Here is a 20,280-nt window from a genome sequence, read left to right as displayed (position 1 = left end):
GAAAAACCATGAACAAACACTGTGGAGAGAACAGCACCCAGAAAGAAGAGCCCTCCACACACACAGGTTCCCACACACTGACTCCACACGTGAGGTCCAGGGTGTTTATAACGTGTAGTACAGACACGGTGATCTTTCTACTGAGACAGACAGAGAGAAGATACCAGACAGAAGTCTATCAGGGTATTTCTGAACGGTGTTCCCAAAGGATCTCAGGATGAACTTGCTTCCACTAGGAAGGATGTTTGCTCTCAGAAGGGCCACCCAAATACTGGGCAATACAGCTTTTAGGCCAGAAAAACCACAGATGGGACAGGCTGTGATTTGCAAAGCCACCTGATTTCAGCAGCTCTGTTTGTTCCAAGTTTGCATGGTCCTTCTTCTTGCCCTGATTCAGGGATCTTTGTCTTTCTTGCCCTAAGCTGACCCGTGGTGCAGAGGGACAAGAAATAACGAAGCCACTCTCTTCAGTGCCTTGTAGGCATCAGTGGCCTCCAAGCAGTCCTCTGGCCAAGGATGGGAAGAACCAGTGGAGATGGAAGCCATTCTCTCCCATATCCATCCACCTCCCCAGAAGAGCTTTGGTCTTTTCCACGGGGATAAATTTGAGCACCAAGTCGGACAGTGCCAGCAGCACCCCCAGCCACACAGTGGCTCTGGGCATTGTCACTCTGAGGTCTGGATGTACACGGGGACAGCCAGCATGGTGCAGGGCCCGTCTGAGGCCGTCTGCAGCTCTGCCAGGGCCAGGTTGGAGGCCATGCTGTTGGGCTGCCCAGGGACCAGCTCCGAGTCAGCAGCTCCTGACCCGCCAACCACGATGGACAGGACGGCGTCTGACTCCTGGAAGGGCTCTTTGTTGGGGCCCCCCTCGGGCGGGCTCTCCCCAGCAGCGCCATCCTTGAGCTCCGGCAGCCCCAGCGCTCCGGGCAGTGCCAGCCCTGCCTTGCGCCCCCGCGCCACCCGCTTCTTCTGGGCCTTCCTGAGCTGCAGCTCCTTGTCCTTGGGCGAGCCCAGGCGGCACTTGTGGTCCCTCATGTACTTGTGGCGTGTGAAGCCCTTGCTGCACGTGGGGCAGCGGTATTTGTAGTTGCCGGTGTGCGAGCGCTGGTGCTCCACCATGTGGGCGCGGCGGCTGAAGGACTTGTTACAGTACTGGCACTTGTGGATCTTCATCCCTGCACACAGAGGGAGAGCTCAGTGAGACCCAGCCATCCCACCAGGGAGAGCGGGACAGCTTTTCCTCCTCCTCCTCCTCCTCCTCCTCCTCCTCCTCCTCGAGGGAGCAGGAGGTGCTCCCTGATCAAAGGGAGGACACACTGTGCCACACACAGTAAAGGGTGGGTGGCTACAGCTTCAATGTCTCTGTTTAACCATTGTTTTAATCCTTTGTAAAGTCATAAAATGTCCTGAGGTAGAAGAGACCCCCAGGATCCCCCAGCCCAGCCCTGGCCCTGCCCAGACCCCCCAACAACCCCACCCTGGGCATCCTTGGCAGCGCTGTCCAAACGCTCCTGGAGCTCTGGCAGCCTCGGGGCCGTGCCCATTCCCTGGGGAGCCTGGGCAGTGCCAGCACCTCTGGGGAAGAACCTTGCCCTGACATCCAGCCTGACCCTCCCTGGCACAGCTCCAGCCATTCCCTTGGATCCCATCTCCTGCTCGCAGAGAGCAAAGATCAGTGCCTGTCCTTCCACTGCCCTTCAGGAGGAAACTGCAGACTGCAAATAAATATTCTTGCCCCAAGTAAGAGCATTAAAATATCACCAGAAAAACATGTCAGGTAACTGTGATGAAAATGCAAAACAATCTTGAAGTATTGTTTTTTTCAAGTGTATCTAGTAAATGAAAAAAATTTCACTTTTTTTCCCCTCCAAAATATGGGAATGTACAGTCTGAAAGAACCCATGACTGCACTATCAGCCCATCCCACCTAATTCCACTTTGCAGGGCTTTGGGCACAAGGAAAGATGCCCAGTTTTACCCCAAGAAATAAAAGTCTGATTGTTCCCTGGGGCATGGGAATAAATTGTCTTTATCAGAATTGGGAGTATCATTTTTGGAACACAGGAAAGGAATCTAATCCCATGAGATTTTCTTTTGCCTGTGAGATGGGACTGGGGAGAAGTGGACAGAGTACTCTGGATATTCACTTGGTAGCAAACAGACCAAATAATCCAGCTCAGCTCCTGAGTCTCACCAGCAGGCCCTGCCTACAGATTATATTGTCTTAGAAACCAGCCCAAAGCTTAGACATAAAACTGAAGAGACACTCACTTAAACAGGCCTGCAGCAAAACAGAGACAAAAAATCTACTGCTAGTAAATGATTCTTATTTCTCAGGCTTAGTCCTTCTATCACATCCCCTGCAGCACCCCAGGGAATCCCAGTCACTGCATTCCCAACCACTCACCTGAATGGGACAGAATGTGAGCCTTCAGCTTGTCAGGCCTGTTGAATTCTTTATTGCAGCCTGTGTGGCTTCTGCAACAACAACAAATGCTGGTGAGATGTGGGAATCAGCTGAGGAACAAGGTAAAGACAGATCTCAGATCATGAAGAGATCCATGATCCTTCTCCTTAGCAGCACCTAGATGTTTCTCTCAGTGCAGCCTTAGCTGGAGTGGAACTCAGCAGGAGTTTCACTATTTCAGCCTTTTTGGGGAGGGGCAAGGACTAATCAGGCTGCCACAAGGATATGTGGCTTTTCCTAAATTACTCATGGTCTGTGTCTCACTATGTCTGAAATGCAGCAGGTTCAAGATCCCAGCTGGAGACAGAAGTATTTTGGAAGGAGGTATGAGGTTAGTTGGAGCAGGGAGAAGCCAGTCAGCCTTGGCTATCTCAGAAAGTCCATGGTTGTGCCATGGATTTGGGACTGCACCTTCCAAAACTCAGGTCCTCTGGCTCATACATGAGGTCCTATGTTGTCACATGCTTTTGGAGACACGGCAGTGAGTGAGAGCCCATCATCCAGGGAACCTCTGTAGTCAAATAATGCCCCTTCTCTTTCTAGTGCCCCCCCAAGCCTCCCATGAAGGCAGGAGTTATTTTACAGGGCTGATGAAATGATGAAATGTGTGAAATGTGGCCTTACAGGAAGTCAGTAACAAAGAATTGGGACTCTCTGGTTGCCAGTTCAACAGCACACAGCATTCCAATCTCCCCAGGCAGCCTGGTAGGAGCCACAGCATCCCCTAGGATCCCTGCAGGGGACATTCCCCCCATCCCAACCCTGTTCAGATATATGGTCATGTGCAGACACACTACATACGAGAAGGGGCATTTGTATTTCTTGAAGGGCTCGTGGATGAGCATGTGGCGCTTGAGCTTGTCCTTGCGATTGAACGCTGCGTCACACACCGAGCACTTGAAGGGCTTCTCACCTGGGGAGGAGAGAGATCAGGGCTCAGGGACAGTCCAGCCACACAGGCTGCTCTGGCCATGGACAGGGCACCAGGCCAGCTGTACCACACTATAAAATTCCTTGCCCTATGGATAAATCACACAGAATTAGGTTGGAGGAAACCTTTGAAATCATCCAGTCCAACCTATAACTAACACCACCTGGTCAACCAGACCATGGTACTGAGTGCCACATCCAGGCTTTTCTTAAATACTTCAGGGATGGTGACTCCATCACTTCCCTGAACAGCCCATTCCAGTGCCCAATCACCCTTTCTGTGAAATTCTCCTTGATGTCCAGCCTAAACTTCCCCTGGTTAAGGTGGCACAGCTTAAGGCTGTGTCCTCTTGTCCTGTTGCTGGTTGCCTGGGAGAAGAGACCAATCCCTACCTGGCTGCAGCCTCCTGTCAGGGATTTGTAGAGTGAGAAGGTCTCCCCTGAGCCTCCTTTTCTCCAGGCCAAACAGCCCAACCCCATCAGCCACTTCTCAATAAAATAATAAATGGATGGGCACAACCCGTGCTGCACACTGCTCCTGCTTTCCAGGGCCAAATTCCTTAGCTCTGCCACCACAGCAAGTGGGGAAACCACCTGTGCCCCCCCATTTCTAACTAGTGCAGTGCTGGGCATGAGGCCGAAGCAAACCCATCCATCTGAAACCACGTTACTACAAATGACTCAGAGCCAACTCTGTCATTGCTGCTGCCAGGGCACAGAGGTGACGAGCACTGGGAGCAGGGGATGTGTACCCGAGTGGATGTGGGCGTGCAGCTTGAGGTAGTGCTCCCGCCGGAAGAACTTCTTGCAGATCTGGCACTTGAACTTGCTGCCCCCGCCGTGCGTGGGGATGTGGCGGCGCAGGTACCGCTCACAGGGGAACACCTGCAACACACAACCACAGGCTCACAGGGGAATGAACACTGCAACACACAACCACAGGCTCACAGGGGAATGAACACTGCAACACACAACCACAGGCTCACAGGGGAATGAACACTGCAACACACAACCACAGGCTCACAGGGGAATGAACACTGCAACACACAACCACAGGCTCACAGGGGAATGAACACCTGCAACACACAACCACAGGCTCACAGGGGAATGAACACTGCAACACACAACCACAGGCTCACAGGGGAACACTGCAACACACAACCACAGGCTCACAGGGGAACACCTGCAACACACAACAACAGGCTCACAGGGGAATGAACACTACAACACACAACCACAGGCTCACAGGGGAATGAACACCTGCAACACACAACCACAGGCTCACAGGGGAATGAACACTGCAACACACAACCACAGGCTCAGAGCCAGCACCACACACAGGACATCACGGAGCTGGCACGGGGGGTGTAGCTGGGATAGAAAACATAAGAATCATGGAATGGTTTGGGTTGGAAGGGACCTTAAAGATCATCTAGTCCCAACACCCCTGCTGTGAACAGGGACACCTTCCACTATCCCAGGTTGCTCCAACCTGGCTTTGGACACTTCCAGGGATGGGGCAGCCACAGCTTCTCTGGGCAGCCTGAGCAAGAAGCTCACTCACTGTTTTCCCAATAAGGAAGAACTGTGAAAATCTTGCAGGATTGTATAAAGAAAGTACATATAGAGTTTTAAATACAAGCTAACAAAAATTCCAAACAGAAAAAGTGCCAAAACTTTCTTAAGAAACACATAAGCTGAAAGCTTGCTGTCAATCGTGTAATGCCACAGTGCTGAGGAGCAGCATCCCAGAAGGATGCACAGTCTCCCACCAATGCCAGCAGTAGGATGGGCTGGACAGGGATCCCCAGGAGTTCCTACCCTCCCCACAGGTTAACTTCACTTTCTGCTTCCTCATAATCTGTTATCCAAGGCTCCTACTCGTGGAGCTGAGGGTTCCTGTTTCCCCTCAGAGCCCTTGCCAGGTGTCCAGGCCTGGCTCAGGCCATGGTCAGCACTCACCTTCTGGCAGTGAGGGCAGGGGAAGTTGTGCGTTGCTGTCTGCAGATGGTGCTCCAGGGCTTCTGGGGTGGAGTATTTATTGACACACTTCACACACCTGAATGTGGAGAGAAACAGACAGGACAGAGCCTGTGAGTGAGGCTACTGCAGCAAACCTCACACCACAGGCAGACCTGCCCAGCCCAGCCACCTTCCAGGGTGATCTCTGACAGGACCAATACAGAAAATAACCACTCAGGTGCTCTAAAACCTCAGCAACCCACGCGCCAGCTCACACTCACACTCAGCATCCTTCAGAGAGAGAGATGCTGGAAAACTGTGTGGAGGAGTCTTTAAATACTAGTGCACTTGCCACAGGCTGCCATGAGAGCACCCAGACCTGAGCACATACTCCACACTGCTTCCTCGTGGAGACAAGCCTAAGGTAAGGACTTCACTTCAAACACCATCTTCATTGCTTGAAGACATCAGCCCCCAGAGAAGGAGCTGAGAGTGAGGACACAGCATGGCAGGGGTCACACATCCCAGTAGTGTTTCTGCCAGAGCTGATTGACAGCAGGCCCTGGGGACAGGCATTATCAGCAGTGAGGACAGAGGCACTCACAACCCTGTTCCTGCTGGGAAACCCCTTTTTCCTAGGTCAGACTAAAACTTCCTCATACTCAAGCAAGGCTCTGATCTCAGGGATCCCCACTACCTAGCTGTGGGGTACAAAGCTCTGTAGTGCAAGGATAACTAGAAACCATGATCTAGGCAAGAATTAGCAGATATTTATTCTGTGAAGCTCCTAAATGACTCCAGTATCTCCTGGGCTTCCTACTCTTCCTGAATATCTCTGTGGGCATTCTAAAAGCTATGTGGAGTTCTTTGTGGAACTCCTCACACTTTCTCTCCACCCTAGTAGAAAAGCTTTCCAAGGAAGAGATCCTTTTGCAGCAATTTTTTTCTGGGCATGGCTTTTACAAACTACGATCCCTTTGCTGCAGGTGAAGAGTCACAGAGAACAGTCTGGGAAGGGTTTCCCTGGCTCTGTGACTCAACCCAGGGCACATTCAGCCGTGCCCATCTCACTCTTGTCCAGTGATAAGAGGAATTGCAGTGATGGGATCTTCCCACATAACCAATCCCAGCTTTTCACTGTCATTCAAAGAGACTCCCTGCATTCAAACTGTTTGGCCCTTGCAGTCTGGTGGAGGGACCCCTCCCCATGTTCCACCTGGGTGTCCAAAAGCACCATGGCCACTGGAAACAGGGCCCCATGTCCCCTCTAAGGCCCCACCAACCATGCTCTGCACCCACTCACTCCTACAAGCCTTGTGAGCAGCGATTGTACTGTACTTGTACACGGCCATGTCCTTCTTGGGGCTGTGCTGGGGCAGCAGGCTGTGCGAGTACTGGTGCACACCCAGCTCGTACAGCGAGGGGAAGTCCTTGCTGCAGAGGTGGCAGCGGTAACTCAGCTCCTCCTGGTGGCTCTTGATGTGCTCAAGGAAGGACTCCAGCTTCTGGAAGGTCTGGGCACACGTCTTCACCACACATTTGTACACCTGGAAGAAGAGAGAGCAACTGGAGAGGCTCACCACGGAAACAAGCAGGGAAAAGCCTCTGCCAACAGGCAGAACTGCCTTCCTTTCTGGAAAGAAGCACAGACTGTCAGGGCACACCCCTGAGAAAGCAAGGTGGGACAAAGGGGTGTTGATGTAAGGGCCTGAAACCACTCGAGTGGGTGAATGTCCCAGAACCCAAGAGCTGCCACTTACACTGAAAATTTCAGACTTCACAGAATTATAAAGGTTGGAAAGGACCTCCAAGGTCAGCGAGTCCACAGAACACCACCTTGACAGAACACTGACAGAACAGCACCTTGTCAACAAAACCACAGCACCAAGTGCCAAGTGCAGTCAGTTACTGAACACTTCCAGGGACGATGACTGCACCACTTCCCTGGACGGCCCAGTCCAATGCCTGACAACCCTCCCAGTAAAGAAATTCCTCCTGATGTTCAACCTGAGCCTCCCCTGGCACAGCTTGAGGCCATTTCCTCTTGTCCTGTCCCTTGTGGGAACAGAGCCTGACTCACCCCTGGCTGCACCCTCCTATCAGTAAGTTGTGGAGAATGAGAAAGTCCCCTCTGAGCCTCATTTTCTCCAGGCTGAGCCCCTCCAGCTCCCTCTGCCTTACTCTCTAGAACCATTCCCCAGCTCCACTGCCCTTCTGTGGACAGGCTCCAGTACCTCCACATCTTTCTGGAAGTGAAGGGCCCAGAACTGGACGCACTTCACTTCTTTGCTTCCTATTTAGCCACCCAAACCTCCTTGTTTGAATTGTCACTCAGTTTTCAAAGGAATTTTCAAAGCCACCCAGACCACACAGCTGCAGCCTTGAGAGCTGAGCTGCATGTGAAGAACTGGCAGCTCTAGAGACCAAAAGGCTCAGGACAGACCCCAATAATGGGTGCATTATATGAAGCCAATCCAAATATTGCCACCCTCACAGACACCCTCTGTCCATACCTGCTCATTCTTGTGCTGTGTCATGTGTGATTTGAGCTGGAAGTAGGTGTTGAACTTGCTGGGGCAGAACTGGCACTGGTAAGAGCTGTCGATCAGGACAACCTGCTTGGCCTCCAGCTTGCCTGCCTCGCTCTCCTCCAAGGGGCTCAGGTCCTGGGGTGGGGGCACCACATTCCTGGAGGGCTGGGGCAAACCTGGAGAGAGGGAAAGTCACAGCCTGCCATGAGACAGCTCTGAAAGCTGCTCTGCAAGCACCATGCTGCCAGGACACACCAGGCCAAGCTCTTCCTCCTTTTCAAAGACAGACTCTTTAGATCAGATTAATCTCTCTAACAGGGTTATTTAAAATTTGTTGACAGATTATTAAGAGCTTTGATTACTCCATCTTCCCCTCCCTAGCCTATTCTCTTTCTCCAGGGATATAACTGTGCTCTGTGGAGCAGCCAGAGAACCGGCCACCAGCAGCGAACCAGAGCCAGATTTACTCCTACCACTGGTGGAAGACAGGAGGTAAGATCCAGCCAGTGGTTCAGAGTCCATGATGCCTACAAAGAGCAGCTCCAGTTGTCCCTTGTCCTAGACATGACATTGTCACTGCATTCCCTCCCCTACCAGGTCTGGGGCCACCAGCAGAAAGGGGATCCAGACACCAGCAAGGGGCTCTTCTCTGCCTCAAGTGATTACAGTGGCCACTGTGGCCAGGTCCAGCCTAGGCATGACCTGCACAGAGCAAAGCCAGAGCACTGGGCTATCCTAGACCAGCAGCTGTCTGTCCCCTAGGCCAGAGCTGTCAGGTGTGGCTGGTGCATTGCCAAAGCTGTAGTGCCAGGGAGTGAGAAGGGGAAGACACCTTGCCCTGTTTATGCACATACTGGGACAGAGTTTGGAGCCACTGTCGCCACCAGCACCTGAACCCACCATGGAGGTGTGGAATGATGCAGCTTCCAACTGGAGCTGAGCAAATTCCACTCTTAGTGTGAGATGCTAAATACCACCAAGGAATGCAAACAGCACATGCAGCTCCCCTCCCTCCCTCTGTGGAGGTGCTGAGACCTGCAGCCTCCTCACACCACTGCTCTGCCCCACACACACCATCCCCAGGCACCACACCTGTGCTCTCCTCATCCTCAGGCTGGTTGGGGTTCAGGGCCATGACCTGCACAGTGATGGAGTTGCGGGAGATGGTGCAGCCCAGCCCTGGAGGCCACACTTTATGGGTCTGCATGTGCTTCTTTACATTGGACTTCTGGGCAAAAGCTCGGCCACACACGATGCACTGGAAGGGCTTCTCACCTGTGTGACTGAAGGGGAAGGCACCAGGTCAGCAGCTGGTGGAGAGAGGAGACAGCCCCCAGGCAGGGCCCGTGAGGGAGTGGCTGCCAAAGGACACTGCTGGGCACCTGGTTTGGCAGATCACACCTGGACCCACCAAACAAGGGCTTTGAGACCTGATTCACCAGAGGAGGTGGACAGTGAGAGGCCTGGGGAAACAAGGCTGGTGCACAGACAGAACACCTGTGGTCTGGGAATGACAAGGAAGAAGCAGGAGAAGAAAACAGCTCTGCAGCAACATTCAGGGCATTCACAGTTAGGGTCCCTGAACAGACCTTGGGGACCCCATCAATTTCTCAAGAGTACAAGCCTTTTCTTCCCTGTCACCCTTCTCTCTCCTGCACACATTTCTTCTGCTTGCAGCCCCCTGCTCTGCCTGAATGTGTTCTCCTTTGTCCGTATCAAAAAGCTCTTTCTACACTTCCCTTCTGCTTAAAGAGAAAGTAAAGAGTCCAGGCTGGGAAGAGGTGCAAAACCCACCACTTGTTCCTTCGCATCTGCTCTGAGTCCAGCTGACTCCACTGGGGGAAAAAACTCTGCTGATTTCAGCTTCCACCTGCCAGGGAAGAGCTCTCTGATTAGAGCTCCCTGTAAAGACACTGAGCTTGGCTTACACTTTGCTAACAGCAGCAAACAGGAAGGCTGCAGCTTGCTAAGGAGGGAAAGGAAAGGGAAGGGCAGAGGCAAGCAGTGGGAATGCTGCTACTCCAGTGATCAGGTGACACAAGGTTTGGCTGTCAAGGTCTCATCAGCAAGGAAAATGAGCCTCTAGTCCCAGCACATAATCAGCATGAAGATTACATCCATGATACAGCCTTCACTCCAGTCCCTGGGGAAAAGGTATCCTAGGGTGAGAGGAAAGAAGAATCCCTCCCACTGCAGCACAGATTCTGGGACATACCAAACTGGACTGCACAGACTCCCTCAGCAGAGCTGTGCCCTGCTCCAGCACAGCCACTCTGCTGTGTGCAGGGTAGGGCACTGTTACCTCCTGATGTGCTGCTGCAGGTCGAAGTTCTTGGTAAAGGCCTTGTCACAGTATGTGCATTTCAGCTTGGGGGACTTGGGTTTTCCTGAAAGGAAAAGCACACACAAGAATGAGATCACGAGGCACAGCCCTGTCCCCACTGCCCTTGTGGGGCCCTCACCCCAAGACATGACCATTCAGGACCAAGAATAAAGAGCTTATGGAAAGATAACATCTGCCTGGCCAGACTGGGGAGTGGTTATGGGCACAAACATTCATTTAACACAGCCTGAGCCAACTCTGCAAATCCTGAGCAGTGTAGTCTGGTGGGGCAGGGCATCTCCCTCAGGGAACAACCTCTGCCTTCCAGGGACCTTTCCAGCTACAAAGCACCAACCTAAAAGGTGCTTTGGGCATTGGGAAAAGACACAGCATGCGTGAAAGGAAGGGCCTCAGCTCTGTCTCTGCTGTGAACCCACCAGGTCACCCACCAGTTTCATGCAAGGCCACCGTGTTCCCCCTCCAGAGCTGCACAGCCAGTGCCACCCTCCAGGGAGCCCATGGCTGGGACAAGCCCAGTGCCCCACAGGGCAGGCGCCAGAAGGGACTCACCTTCCTGCAGCCCACTCAGGACAAGCCCAGTGCCCCACAGGGCAGGCGCCAGAAGGGACTCACCTTCCTGCAGCCCACTCAGGACAAGCCCATGACCCACAGGGCAGGTTCTAGAAAGGACTCACCTTCCTGCAGCCCACTCTCATTCTTGCAGCGGCGAGTTTTGGCAGCAGCAGGGGAATCAAAGCCAACCACAGAGCCTCCTCCTGCACTGCTCAGGGCAGTGGGAGCACTGGTGCTCTTGGCCTTGAACCCCTGCTTTCCAGGGCTGTACACAGGGGGAGAGGGGTACACAGGGCTTTCCACACACTGGCTTGGTACCTGTGAGAGGGCAATTCATCAGTGGAACAGGTTTGCTACAGAGAATCATACCATGCCCTAACTTCCATCTCCACCCACACCAGGCTGCAGTTGGGTTGACTTTTCTTCTGCCAAACTGGATCAAATTTCTGGTTACCAGTCCAACAATGTCTCTCTAACCAAAACTAACACCCTGCACAGTGTGAAACTCTGCTGCTGAACATCAAAAAGCATCCAGAAGTTATTACAGCAGGAACAGAGACACAAAGAAACACTCTGAGGGAGCTGTCTTGTCCCTCATCTATGTCTTAATGCCTGGAAGAGTTTCTTATCCCTCTGGAGCAGGTTACCAGAAGGATTACTGAGCCTGTGGGTTCACACCAGTCCTGAAGCAGGGATCTCCAGGTCCTGCTGCCAGTCCTGGCAGGACTGCAGAAGGGAAGGAAAGCACAATGAAACGCCAGGTGCCAAAGCACGGCTGTTTATGTCAGCATCAAGATCAGGAAAGAATACTGAAGAGACACAGTGATTAGTTTGGGGTGATAGTTTAAGGGCATTTCTGCTGCCCACCCTGATAAATTAACACAGACCATTACTTATCCAAGATCCCCAACCATTCCTGTCCACTGGCAGTTCCAGATCAGATTGCAATTACACAGGTAAGGAAGCCAAACCTCAGTCACATCCAGCAGCTCTCGTTGTGAAAAGTAGTGCAAATGTATAGACTGCAAACACCTGATCCACCAGTAGATCCACCCTGCCTGTGCCATTCTTTAGCAAAAGCCATCTTGACAAGCTCATTGAGATTTAGACTTTTTCTCTCCACATAAGCCTGAGGTGTGCAGTGTGATACTTTGTGCTTCTATAGAAGGTGAATCCCTCACCTCTAGTCCCTCTCACTCCCAACATAGGTAGTTGTCATACTACCCAACATATTGAGGTAGTCCCTCAGCCAGAAACAAATGTTCAGGTCTCCTAAACCTGTGCCAGGCCTCTGTCTCTCTTAGGTGCTTCTCCTGTTCTCAGAATCCTCATCATCTTACTGAGCCACTTCTGTTTGCTACCTTCTCCCAGAGAAAATAATTGTTGTCAAATAACCTAGCCCACCTTCCCACACTATAATCCCACATTCCTCAAGGCCAGATTGGATGGGGTGCTGAGCAATCTGATCCAGTGGGAGGTGTCCATCCCAAAGGCAGGGGATGAGCTTTAAGGTCCCTTCCAACCCAACCCATTCTGTGATTCTCTGAGGACCGATCCTTACGAGCAGCCCTGGCCTTACCTCCATGGGTGGGTAGGGCTGCATGCCCAGGGTCTGGATCTCCACGGTGCTGGATGCTGCCATGGGTGCAGGGGCACTGTACACCTCCACCACCCCGCTGCCGCCGCCGGGCTGCCCGGGAGCTCCCAGGCTGGGCGGGGGAGGCGGAGGCTGCGGAGGGGGCGGCGGCGGGGGCGGCGGTGGCGGCGGGGGCTGGGACAGGTAGCCAGCCCCAGCGTGCATACTCATGCTGCTCTGCAACCAGAGAGACACGACACGTGTGAAATGCAGCAGCCAGGAGCTGGAGGGGCTGCTCCCTCAGACACATTCCCCATCCCAATTCGCCTGCAGGAACAGCGGTGATGTCTTGGCACAACATAGCACATCCAACTGGCAGGCTGGACCAGGCTGTGCTGGAGGCCTGGCATGACCGCTGGGTACAGTCCAAAACCCAAGCCCTCAAACCCCACTGCTATCATTGCTTTGTCTTTAAAGTTTTCAATCCTTCTGGCTACAAGGAATATTTTCAGAACATGGAGAGTGTGTACAGCCCAGCCAGCTTGGGGAGAGCCCAGACAACGCTCCCAGGAGGAAAGGAATCCATGGAGTATGCTGACAAGGGCCCTGGAATCCAATCATTATATGGGGGTTCAGAACACAGCTGGAGAGAGCACATTACAAAGATCTGAGCATCCAGCAACAAGCAAGTTTGTGAGCAACACCAAGCTGTGTGGTGCAGTCAAAACACTGAGAGAAGGAATGGGGCATCCAGAGAGATCTGGATAGGCTTGAGAGGTGTGTCTGTGTGAACCTCAGGGAATGCAAATACAAAGTGCTGCACCTGGGTCAGGGTGACCCCAAGCACAGATACAGGCTGGGCAGTGAATGGATTGAGGGCAGCCCTGAGGGAAAGGACTCAGGAGTGTTGGTGCAAGATAAAGCCAACATGACCCAGCCGTGGGCACTTGCTGCCCTGAAAGCCAAACATGTCCTGGGAGGCATCTTCAGCAGTGTGGGCAGTATCCCTGGAAGTGTTCAAGGCCAGGCTGGACAGGGCTTGGAGCATCCTGGTCTAGTGGAAGGTGTCACTCCATGGCCAAGGGGTTGGGATTGGGTGACTCCCTGGATCCAGACGTGCCCCTTACCTGCACTGGGGGCTGCACTGTTGGCATGGGCTGGTCCAAGGAGGTGAAAGCAGACATGGCTGACATCAGCACCTCGTCACTGACCAAGATGTTCCCCTGCACCAGGGTCTGAATCAAAGGTGATGGGGGAACCGTGATGTACGTAGAGATTTGCTGAAACAAAAGAAAGATACAATGCTAACCAGCAACAGGACAAATCAATACCCAAAAAACAATGACACTGCCTTTTACTGAGCCTCAGGGTCTCTGCTTTCACAGCCTCCGGCCAGCAGTGAGCCACAGTAATTATCTGCAGCTTTCTGCTGAGTCCGTGGGAGTTCTTAGCTCCACAAACATTCTTCAGAAAGGAGGAAAAAAATATCACAGTGGCTCAGAAAGTGGCCATTGGCTGCAATTCAAATCAGGGGCTATTAAACCAGATTTGCAGGACAAACTGGTCACAGACAAGTTCAGGCCTCTCCTGGGTGCTTGCCCCAGCAAGGGAAGGTGGAAAACTCAGGGAAGCTGCTCAGGCTTAGATGGTGAATGTCAGGCTCATCTCTTCACACTCAACTCATATTATAACAAGGGAGGGAGGCTGTTGAATTTTTTGGCAGTAAATAACCTGTGTTTGCAGTCCTGGGGAGAAGCACCATCCACTGGGACTACATTAACTTGCAAAAAGCAGTTGGTTTGAAAGTACTTTGGAAACCACAACTGCAGGCACATCACATTTCATGCACCAGGGACTCACACTGGAGGATTCTCTAGGGAACAAGAGTTGCTCCAGAGGGGATATTCCCAACATTCATCACACCACATTACGTGGGCTAATTTGCAGGAAAGAGAGGAGGGATGCAAGGACAAAGCTGCTCCACTTCTGCCCACGAGCCAGACCAAGGCCCAGGGGACAGCAAGAGCCACGGCCCCCTGAGCACTGCGAGAGTACACCCAGGCTTGTGGCCAGGCCCTGACACTGGGGCTCTTCAGTGGAGCCAGGGTCTGGCTGCAGCACAGACAGAACACAAAACCTTCTGTCCCATCCTGAAAAAAGGCTGTCAGACACTCCTGCTGGAGGACACCTCACTGCAGAGGGTTCCATTCTAACCACGAGGTGAAAAGCCAACAAAGGGACAACAGCTCAGCCTTCTAGAAAAGAGCTCAGTCATGAGTCACCACTGGATGTAAAATCATCAGCCCCAAATCCCAGCAGCAGAGGCTGTGCCTGCAGCACAGTACCTGCCGGCCAGCACTGGGAGCCTGCTGCACCGAGGTGATGGATGGGGTGTACACGCTGTTGGTGGCCAGAGATACCGAGGAGAGGGATGGGGCACTGCCCTGGCACTGCTCTCTCTTGTGGGTCATGAAGGCAGGCAGGGAGTTGAACTGCTTCTTACACTTCCCACACAGGAACACATCTTCGTCATCTGCAATGAAGAGCAGAGCTTCAGGCCTTCTGAATTCCCCAGTGCTTCACCCAGCAAACACAATGTAGGGCAACAGGCACCTTTGGATCTCAGCACCTCGAGGACATCATCACCAGGAGCGAGCAGCCGCAAGGGCCAAGCTGTCCCTCCTCCCCAAGGCCAAGCTCTCCCTAAAGCAAAGTGATGGGACTGAGCCCAGCTTAGCCCTGCTCCCATACACAAACCCCACTGTCTCCCTGGGACACACTGATCTCACTGTCTGTCTTCTCATCCCAAATGCAGGAACAACCAACCTTGCTCCTGTAGCACCCTCTGCTTTTAGTGAAAGCAGCTCCTTCCAAAGCATCAGCATCATGTTGGCTGAGGCATATTTTATTACTCAGGTTGCACAAAGCACAAGAAGTACCTTGGATAAGGGCACAGAGTCACTGTCAGCTGGTGTCCTAAAGCCACCCCTCCACACCACTGCTGGTTTTTGGCACCTATGCCTGATGTTAGAAGCAGTAAGAAGACAAGACAGTTACATGCCCCAGCTGAAATCTGCAGCGTTAGCAAACCACACACCTTTTGCACTCCATCCAGGCAGACTCACAAGGCTGTTCCCCTGTCTGAGCCACAGCCTGAAAGTGACCATTTTTGGGGACTGTAACTCCTCAGGGCATAACTCCCCATCCACCCAGCAAGTTCCAGTCCAGTGCTATGAGGGTCCACATGCACATAAATGACCAGCTCCCATATTCACTCACACTGAGATGCTCCAGGACTGGAGCACTTGAATGTTTCCAGAGGAGGAACAGTAAATAAAAAACATGACCAATAACAGGCACTAGAGCTAGAGACAGTGGCTTTTCCCTCCCTTTGTGCCTTTACTGGAAGTGCATGGTCAGGTCTGTTGTCATGACTGCCTCTGAAAACATCACTGCTCGCTTAGGCACTTGTCCCTTCCTCCTGCTCTGTCTGGTCCTGCTGAGAGCTCACAACACTCATAGCAGCACCCTACACACCCAGTTGTTCTGCCAGCTGTGCATGCTGTAGGGGAGATGTGCAGCCCTCCTGCCCCTGTCCCGTCTCCCAGGGCCACCAGGACTCACCCATGGGCTGGATGGCGGCCGAGGAGTTGACATTGGGAGCAGACGGATCCGTGACACCTCCTTGCCCATCCAGTAAGGACTGCACAGCCAGCACTGTCTGATTATCCATCCCTGAAAGGAGACACAAGCATGGATGGTAAACTGAACACAGCCAGACAGGGCGTGTTTGGGCACTGGGAGCTCACTCCTGAGCCATTCTCCAGTTGCTGCTCTCTCCTCCCTGAGCCACTCTCACCTTCTCACCCTCTACTCACAACCACACAACAGCAACACTCCCACCTGTCTTCAGAACTCCTTTGGTGCAAAAAGAGAAGGGAAGAAGGGCAAGGAAAGCCAAAAGAGGGTTTGGTTTCAGGTACTAACTGCAGAGAGGAAGGATGGTTATAACACTGGGTATGAAAAGAGCTGAGAATGTCACAAGGAGTGTGGGGATGTCCCAGGGCAGAAGCCTGGGTGGAACTGCCCAGGGATGCAGCACAGACACCGAGCTCAGACAAAAGCCTTGTGTGCAGCAGCTCTCCCAGCAGCAGTGTCACTAATGTCTCCCTGTTCTCAAGGCCAGCATTCCCAGCTCTGATCAGACACAGGGCACACACAGCCAGTCAAATTTGTTGTTATAATCAGCTTATTTGCTTTGGCAGAAACATTTTTCACTACAGCTAAAATGTTTTCAAATATTCCAAATGCAGAAGATTGGGATTGCTTATTTAGGGAGACAACCTGGCCAATAGCATGGGACTGTGGATTAAGCATGACACTCTTTAAAAACTGAATGATGCAAAGGACAATCTGATTTTGAAATAAAAAGAGCAAAAAGGGGTGATTTTTATGCATCACTACTTCCTATCACTCTTATGACACAGAACTCACAAAGGAAGTAAATGGCACAGCAAGGTTGTATGCTTTATCTTTTGGATTAGGGGAGGGAAGAAAGCTGGGGGGTTCTTAGGTGGTTTTTCACTTCCAGATCTTTGCAAACAAAACGGCAAAGCTCTGAACTCAGAATTATGTGCCACAGGAAAGGAAAATCAATTGGTCTGATCACTCCTAAGTAGTGAGGTGAGGACTGTGCTGGGATGAGGAGAGGTTGCTCAGCAGACAGCAGCAGGAAAGACAGTGAAGCACCATAGCAGGTCACAGCATAAGGGATCAGCACAGCAGGAGCATCTACCACTCCAGGCTCCTCTCATAAAATGTCTCCTGAACTGGAATGTTACCTTCTTGATGAGGAGTATAATCTACAGCCATTTAATCTACAGCCTTTTAAAGATACCCTAAATAATCCTTTCTTCTGCATTTCCAGTGTGAAGTATGACAGATTAAGAATCTGTGTTCATCCTTGCACTAAGATGCTGCAAACCCTGCTTGTGTCCCCAGGAGAGAGCAGAGCACCATCCTCCAAGGGCACAAGCAGCTGCTGGGAGGCAGCAGATCCCACTACATCACACATTCCCATCAAATTCCCACCATGCCTATGGGAAGCCTTTCACACAGATGACAGAGTAAAGCTGCAGGTCCAGTTCTACAAGCCTTGGCTTGCAGGGAGAGCTGGAGCCAGCCCTGCAGCTCAGCCCCGCCGGCAGAACGCTGCTGGAACAGTGCTGGGAGAGTCTCCTCGCTCCAGGCAAAGCCCTGCTCTAAAATACACCTCCTCCTGCATGAAGAACATCTGGAGCTGCAAAGGGAGTACTGCAGGCTTCTGATGGCACAGCCAAAGCAAAGAGTGGCACAGAGCAGCGCTTCTCCAGCAAAAATAAGCTAGAAGGAAAAGAAGGATGAAAAATTCAGGTGAAGTATAGTATGGGGATAATTACAATTACACAAACAGTGCCACTCTTGATGTGCCTGGCACTGGACAACTGGATTTCCTCCTGGCACATAATCAGACCTTCCAAGGAAAAAAGCCAAACAATTGCCTTGATCCCGCTAGGAGGAAGCTTGAGGAGAGGCCAGGACCTGAACACAATGGTGCAGCAACATCATCAGTGTTGCACTCAGCTTCTTGATGGAGCAAAATGGCCCAGAAGAACAGAAATATTTATTTGGCAATTCAGAGCACCTGCACATCACTGAGTAACTGCACGCCACACTTCCCAGAGGGAAACCCCTGAGGACATGGCTAGCAACCCATGAAGACAAGCTGGCAGTTACTTGGTTACATGGATGCCTGTCACAGCCATCCACAGACTCCAGGAGAAAGCTCTGGATCGATCCTGCCTCCAGCCAGCACCAGTCTGCAGGATGCTCTTCAGTCACGGAACTTAAAAAACAGAGCTCCCGCTCTCCTGGCAGCAGCAGGAGCTGAGGTGCCCAGAGCCTGACAAAAACAAGGTGATTTGGGGAAGCCAAGATAAAAGCACAGGACTACTGATCTGTGCTTTTTGTCTTCCCTTTCAAATTTCTCTCAGCTGGAGATGAAACAAGACTGCCCATGTTGCCCAGGTGCTAATTTGCCCTCGTGATAAAGTCTTTTTTTCTGACAGGAGGACCAGGTGCTTTAGTGACAGGTGAAGATGCACCTGTGTCCTGCAGCACCCTGAGACCAGGCTGCTCTAAGAATGCCAAGCCACCATCGACCTGTAATCCAATCAACAAGACAAAACAAACAAGCTCAGGCACTAAAAGCTGCCAATTGCTGTGGGCTTAAAAAAAACCCCTCTTTTCCAATTTGCTAAAAAGCTTTGCTGTCCTGAATGCTGCAGGGAAACTAACACAATGAGGAGCTGATTGCAGAGAGGAAATAGAGACCTGATTCTACACAGGGTGCTGGCAAATGCACCAACTAACCTAACAAAATAGAGGAAAAATATTTATTCTCTGCTCCTCTCTCTGCTGCTGTGGCCACAGGTGATATTCAAAAGCACAGGTGACAATCCCAATGCCACGCCTTCCAGGCAGTAGTGTCTCCCCGTGTAAAGGAAAATACATCTGTAATCCGATTTAGAAAATCAGGAAATGACTCTGAAATAGTTTCTCTCCAAAGAGGCTGACCCCTGGCCCAGTGTCAGATTGCCACAGCGTGGCACATTCTCCTCGGATGGCACCTGGTTGTGACAGTGTCCCCACACTAAAGCGAGATGTATTTGAGCACAACCTGTGCACTCACACAACAGGCACTGTCCAGGCTGTGTCAAAGAGCACAGCACCCCTCAAAATACACGTACAGGGGCCAGCACCCACCCAGGCACTATCCCTGGGGCTGGCACGGAGCATGGCACAGCGGTGGGACCGGCAGCGTGAGCCCTGGGGCACGGAGAGGATGGGGAACCCCAGCATGCAGGGACATGGGAGGCACAGGAGTGTTTAGAGCGCCCTGGGCATTGCTGGTGCTGTTTCCTGGGCACAGAGCCGGGGGTGATGGGAATGCCCCCATGTGCAGGGCACAGGAGCAGGGAGGGGATGGAGTGTCCAGGAGCACCAGGGACAGGGAAGGGATGAGGTGCCCTAGAGCAGCACGCACAGGGCAGGGAGGGCACGGGGCAGGGCAGGGATGCGGTGCACCGCGCACAGGGTCCGTGGTTAATGAGGGCTACCCGGTGCTCAGGGCACCGCGCTGGGCGGTGCGGGGATGCCGCGGCGCACGGGCAGGAGGTGGCACAGGGCCGGGGGACCGGAGGTGACAGCGGTGCCGCAGGGAGCCGCGGACGGCGTGGCGAGCCCCGGGCTGCGGGGGCTGCCGGCGGGGACTGCAGCTGCAGCTGCGGTGCGGGCAGTGGAGGAGCAGCGCGGGAGACAGCCCGGGGCTACCGGGAGCGCCGCAAGCCGCGCCGGGCCGGGCCTCACGGGGCGGCCCCGCGGCGGCCCCTCGACCCGCGCGGCGGCGGCGCTGGACAGGGGGAGCTCGGAGGAGCGGGGGTCGCGCACCCCGGCTGTCGCCGCGGCCCGGGAGGTCCCGGCGCGGCCCCGGTCTGGCCCCGTTACCTTCCAGCGCCTCGAAGATCGCCTGCGCCATCTTGGAGCGGCGGCGGCAGCGGCGCCGCCAGGGGGCGCCCGCCGCCCGCAACGGGCCCACAGCGCGGGAGAGGCGGGGGAGGCCCCGGGGGCAGGGGGGTCGTGTTCAACTCGGGCCGCGGCGGAGCGGCACTGCGACAGCCCGCGCACACCGGGCAGGGACCGCCCGGGGGCCGCCCCTGCCCTGTTCGGGCTTCCGGCGCGGCCGTGGCGGCCACGATCCCCGGCCCATGACCGGGCTGTGCCGGGCCGGGCTCTCAGCGGCGCCCGCCGCCCTCACGGAGCGGGTGGGCGGGACACCTCCCTCGACTCTCCTATTGGCTGCAGAACAGGCTCTTCC

The 20,280-nt window shown here is 53.3% G+C and overlaps 1 protein-coding gene across 1 annotated transcript; it reads right to left on the bottom strand.

Annotated features, from left to right (window-relative positions):
• Positions 1–90: 90 nt before the first annotated feature.
• ZNF341 (zinc finger protein 341) lies at positions 91–20,230 on the bottom strand. The gene is made up of 15 exons (XM_058850714.1): positions 19,911–20,230; positions 15,990–16,100; positions 14,711–14,898; positions 13,493–13,645; positions 12,369–12,602; positions 10,912–11,107; positions 10,196–10,280; positions 8,986–9,176; positions 7,876–8,069; positions 6,701–6,909; positions 5,363–5,459; positions 4,153–4,285; positions 3,272–3,383; positions 2,411–2,481; positions 91–1,178 (listed from the first exon to the last, which is right to left on the bottom strand). Exons 1-15 carry the CDS (start codon positions 19,939–19,941, stop codon positions 667–669), a joined length of 2,517 nt encoding a protein of 838 aa, XP_058706697.1. The 5' UTR covers positions 19,942–20,230; the 3' UTR covers positions 91–666.
• Between the last annotated feature and the right edge of the window lie 50 nt (positions 20,231–20,280).

This window comes from Poecile atricapillus, chromosome 15, assembly GCF_030490865.1.
Source record: "Poecile atricapillus isolate bPoeAtr1 chromosome 15, bPoeAtr1.hap1, whole genome shotgun sequence".
In the NCBI taxonomy this organism is placed as follows: Eukaryota; Metazoa; Chordata; class Aves; order Passeriformes; family Paridae; genus Poecile; species Poecile atricapillus.
This window is presented reverse-complemented; position numbering and strand designations above follow the sequence as displayed.

What these genes read in the sequence shown, in the direction of transcription:
- ZNF341 (XM_058850714.1), bottom strand. Translation starts at nt 19,941, where the DNA reads ATGGCGCAGGCGATCTTCGAGGCGCTGGAAG. An exon ending in GGCCGCCATCCAGCCCATGG is followed by an intron (nt 14,899 to 15,989) that starts GTGAGTCCTGGT and finishes TCTTCATTGCAG; the next exon opens with ATGACGAAGATGTGTTCCTG. An exon ending in CACAGCACAAGAATGAGCAG is followed by an intron (nt 6,910 to 7,875) that starts GTATGGACAGAG and finishes CTCTTCTTCCAG; the next exon opens with GTGTACAAATGTGTGGTGAA.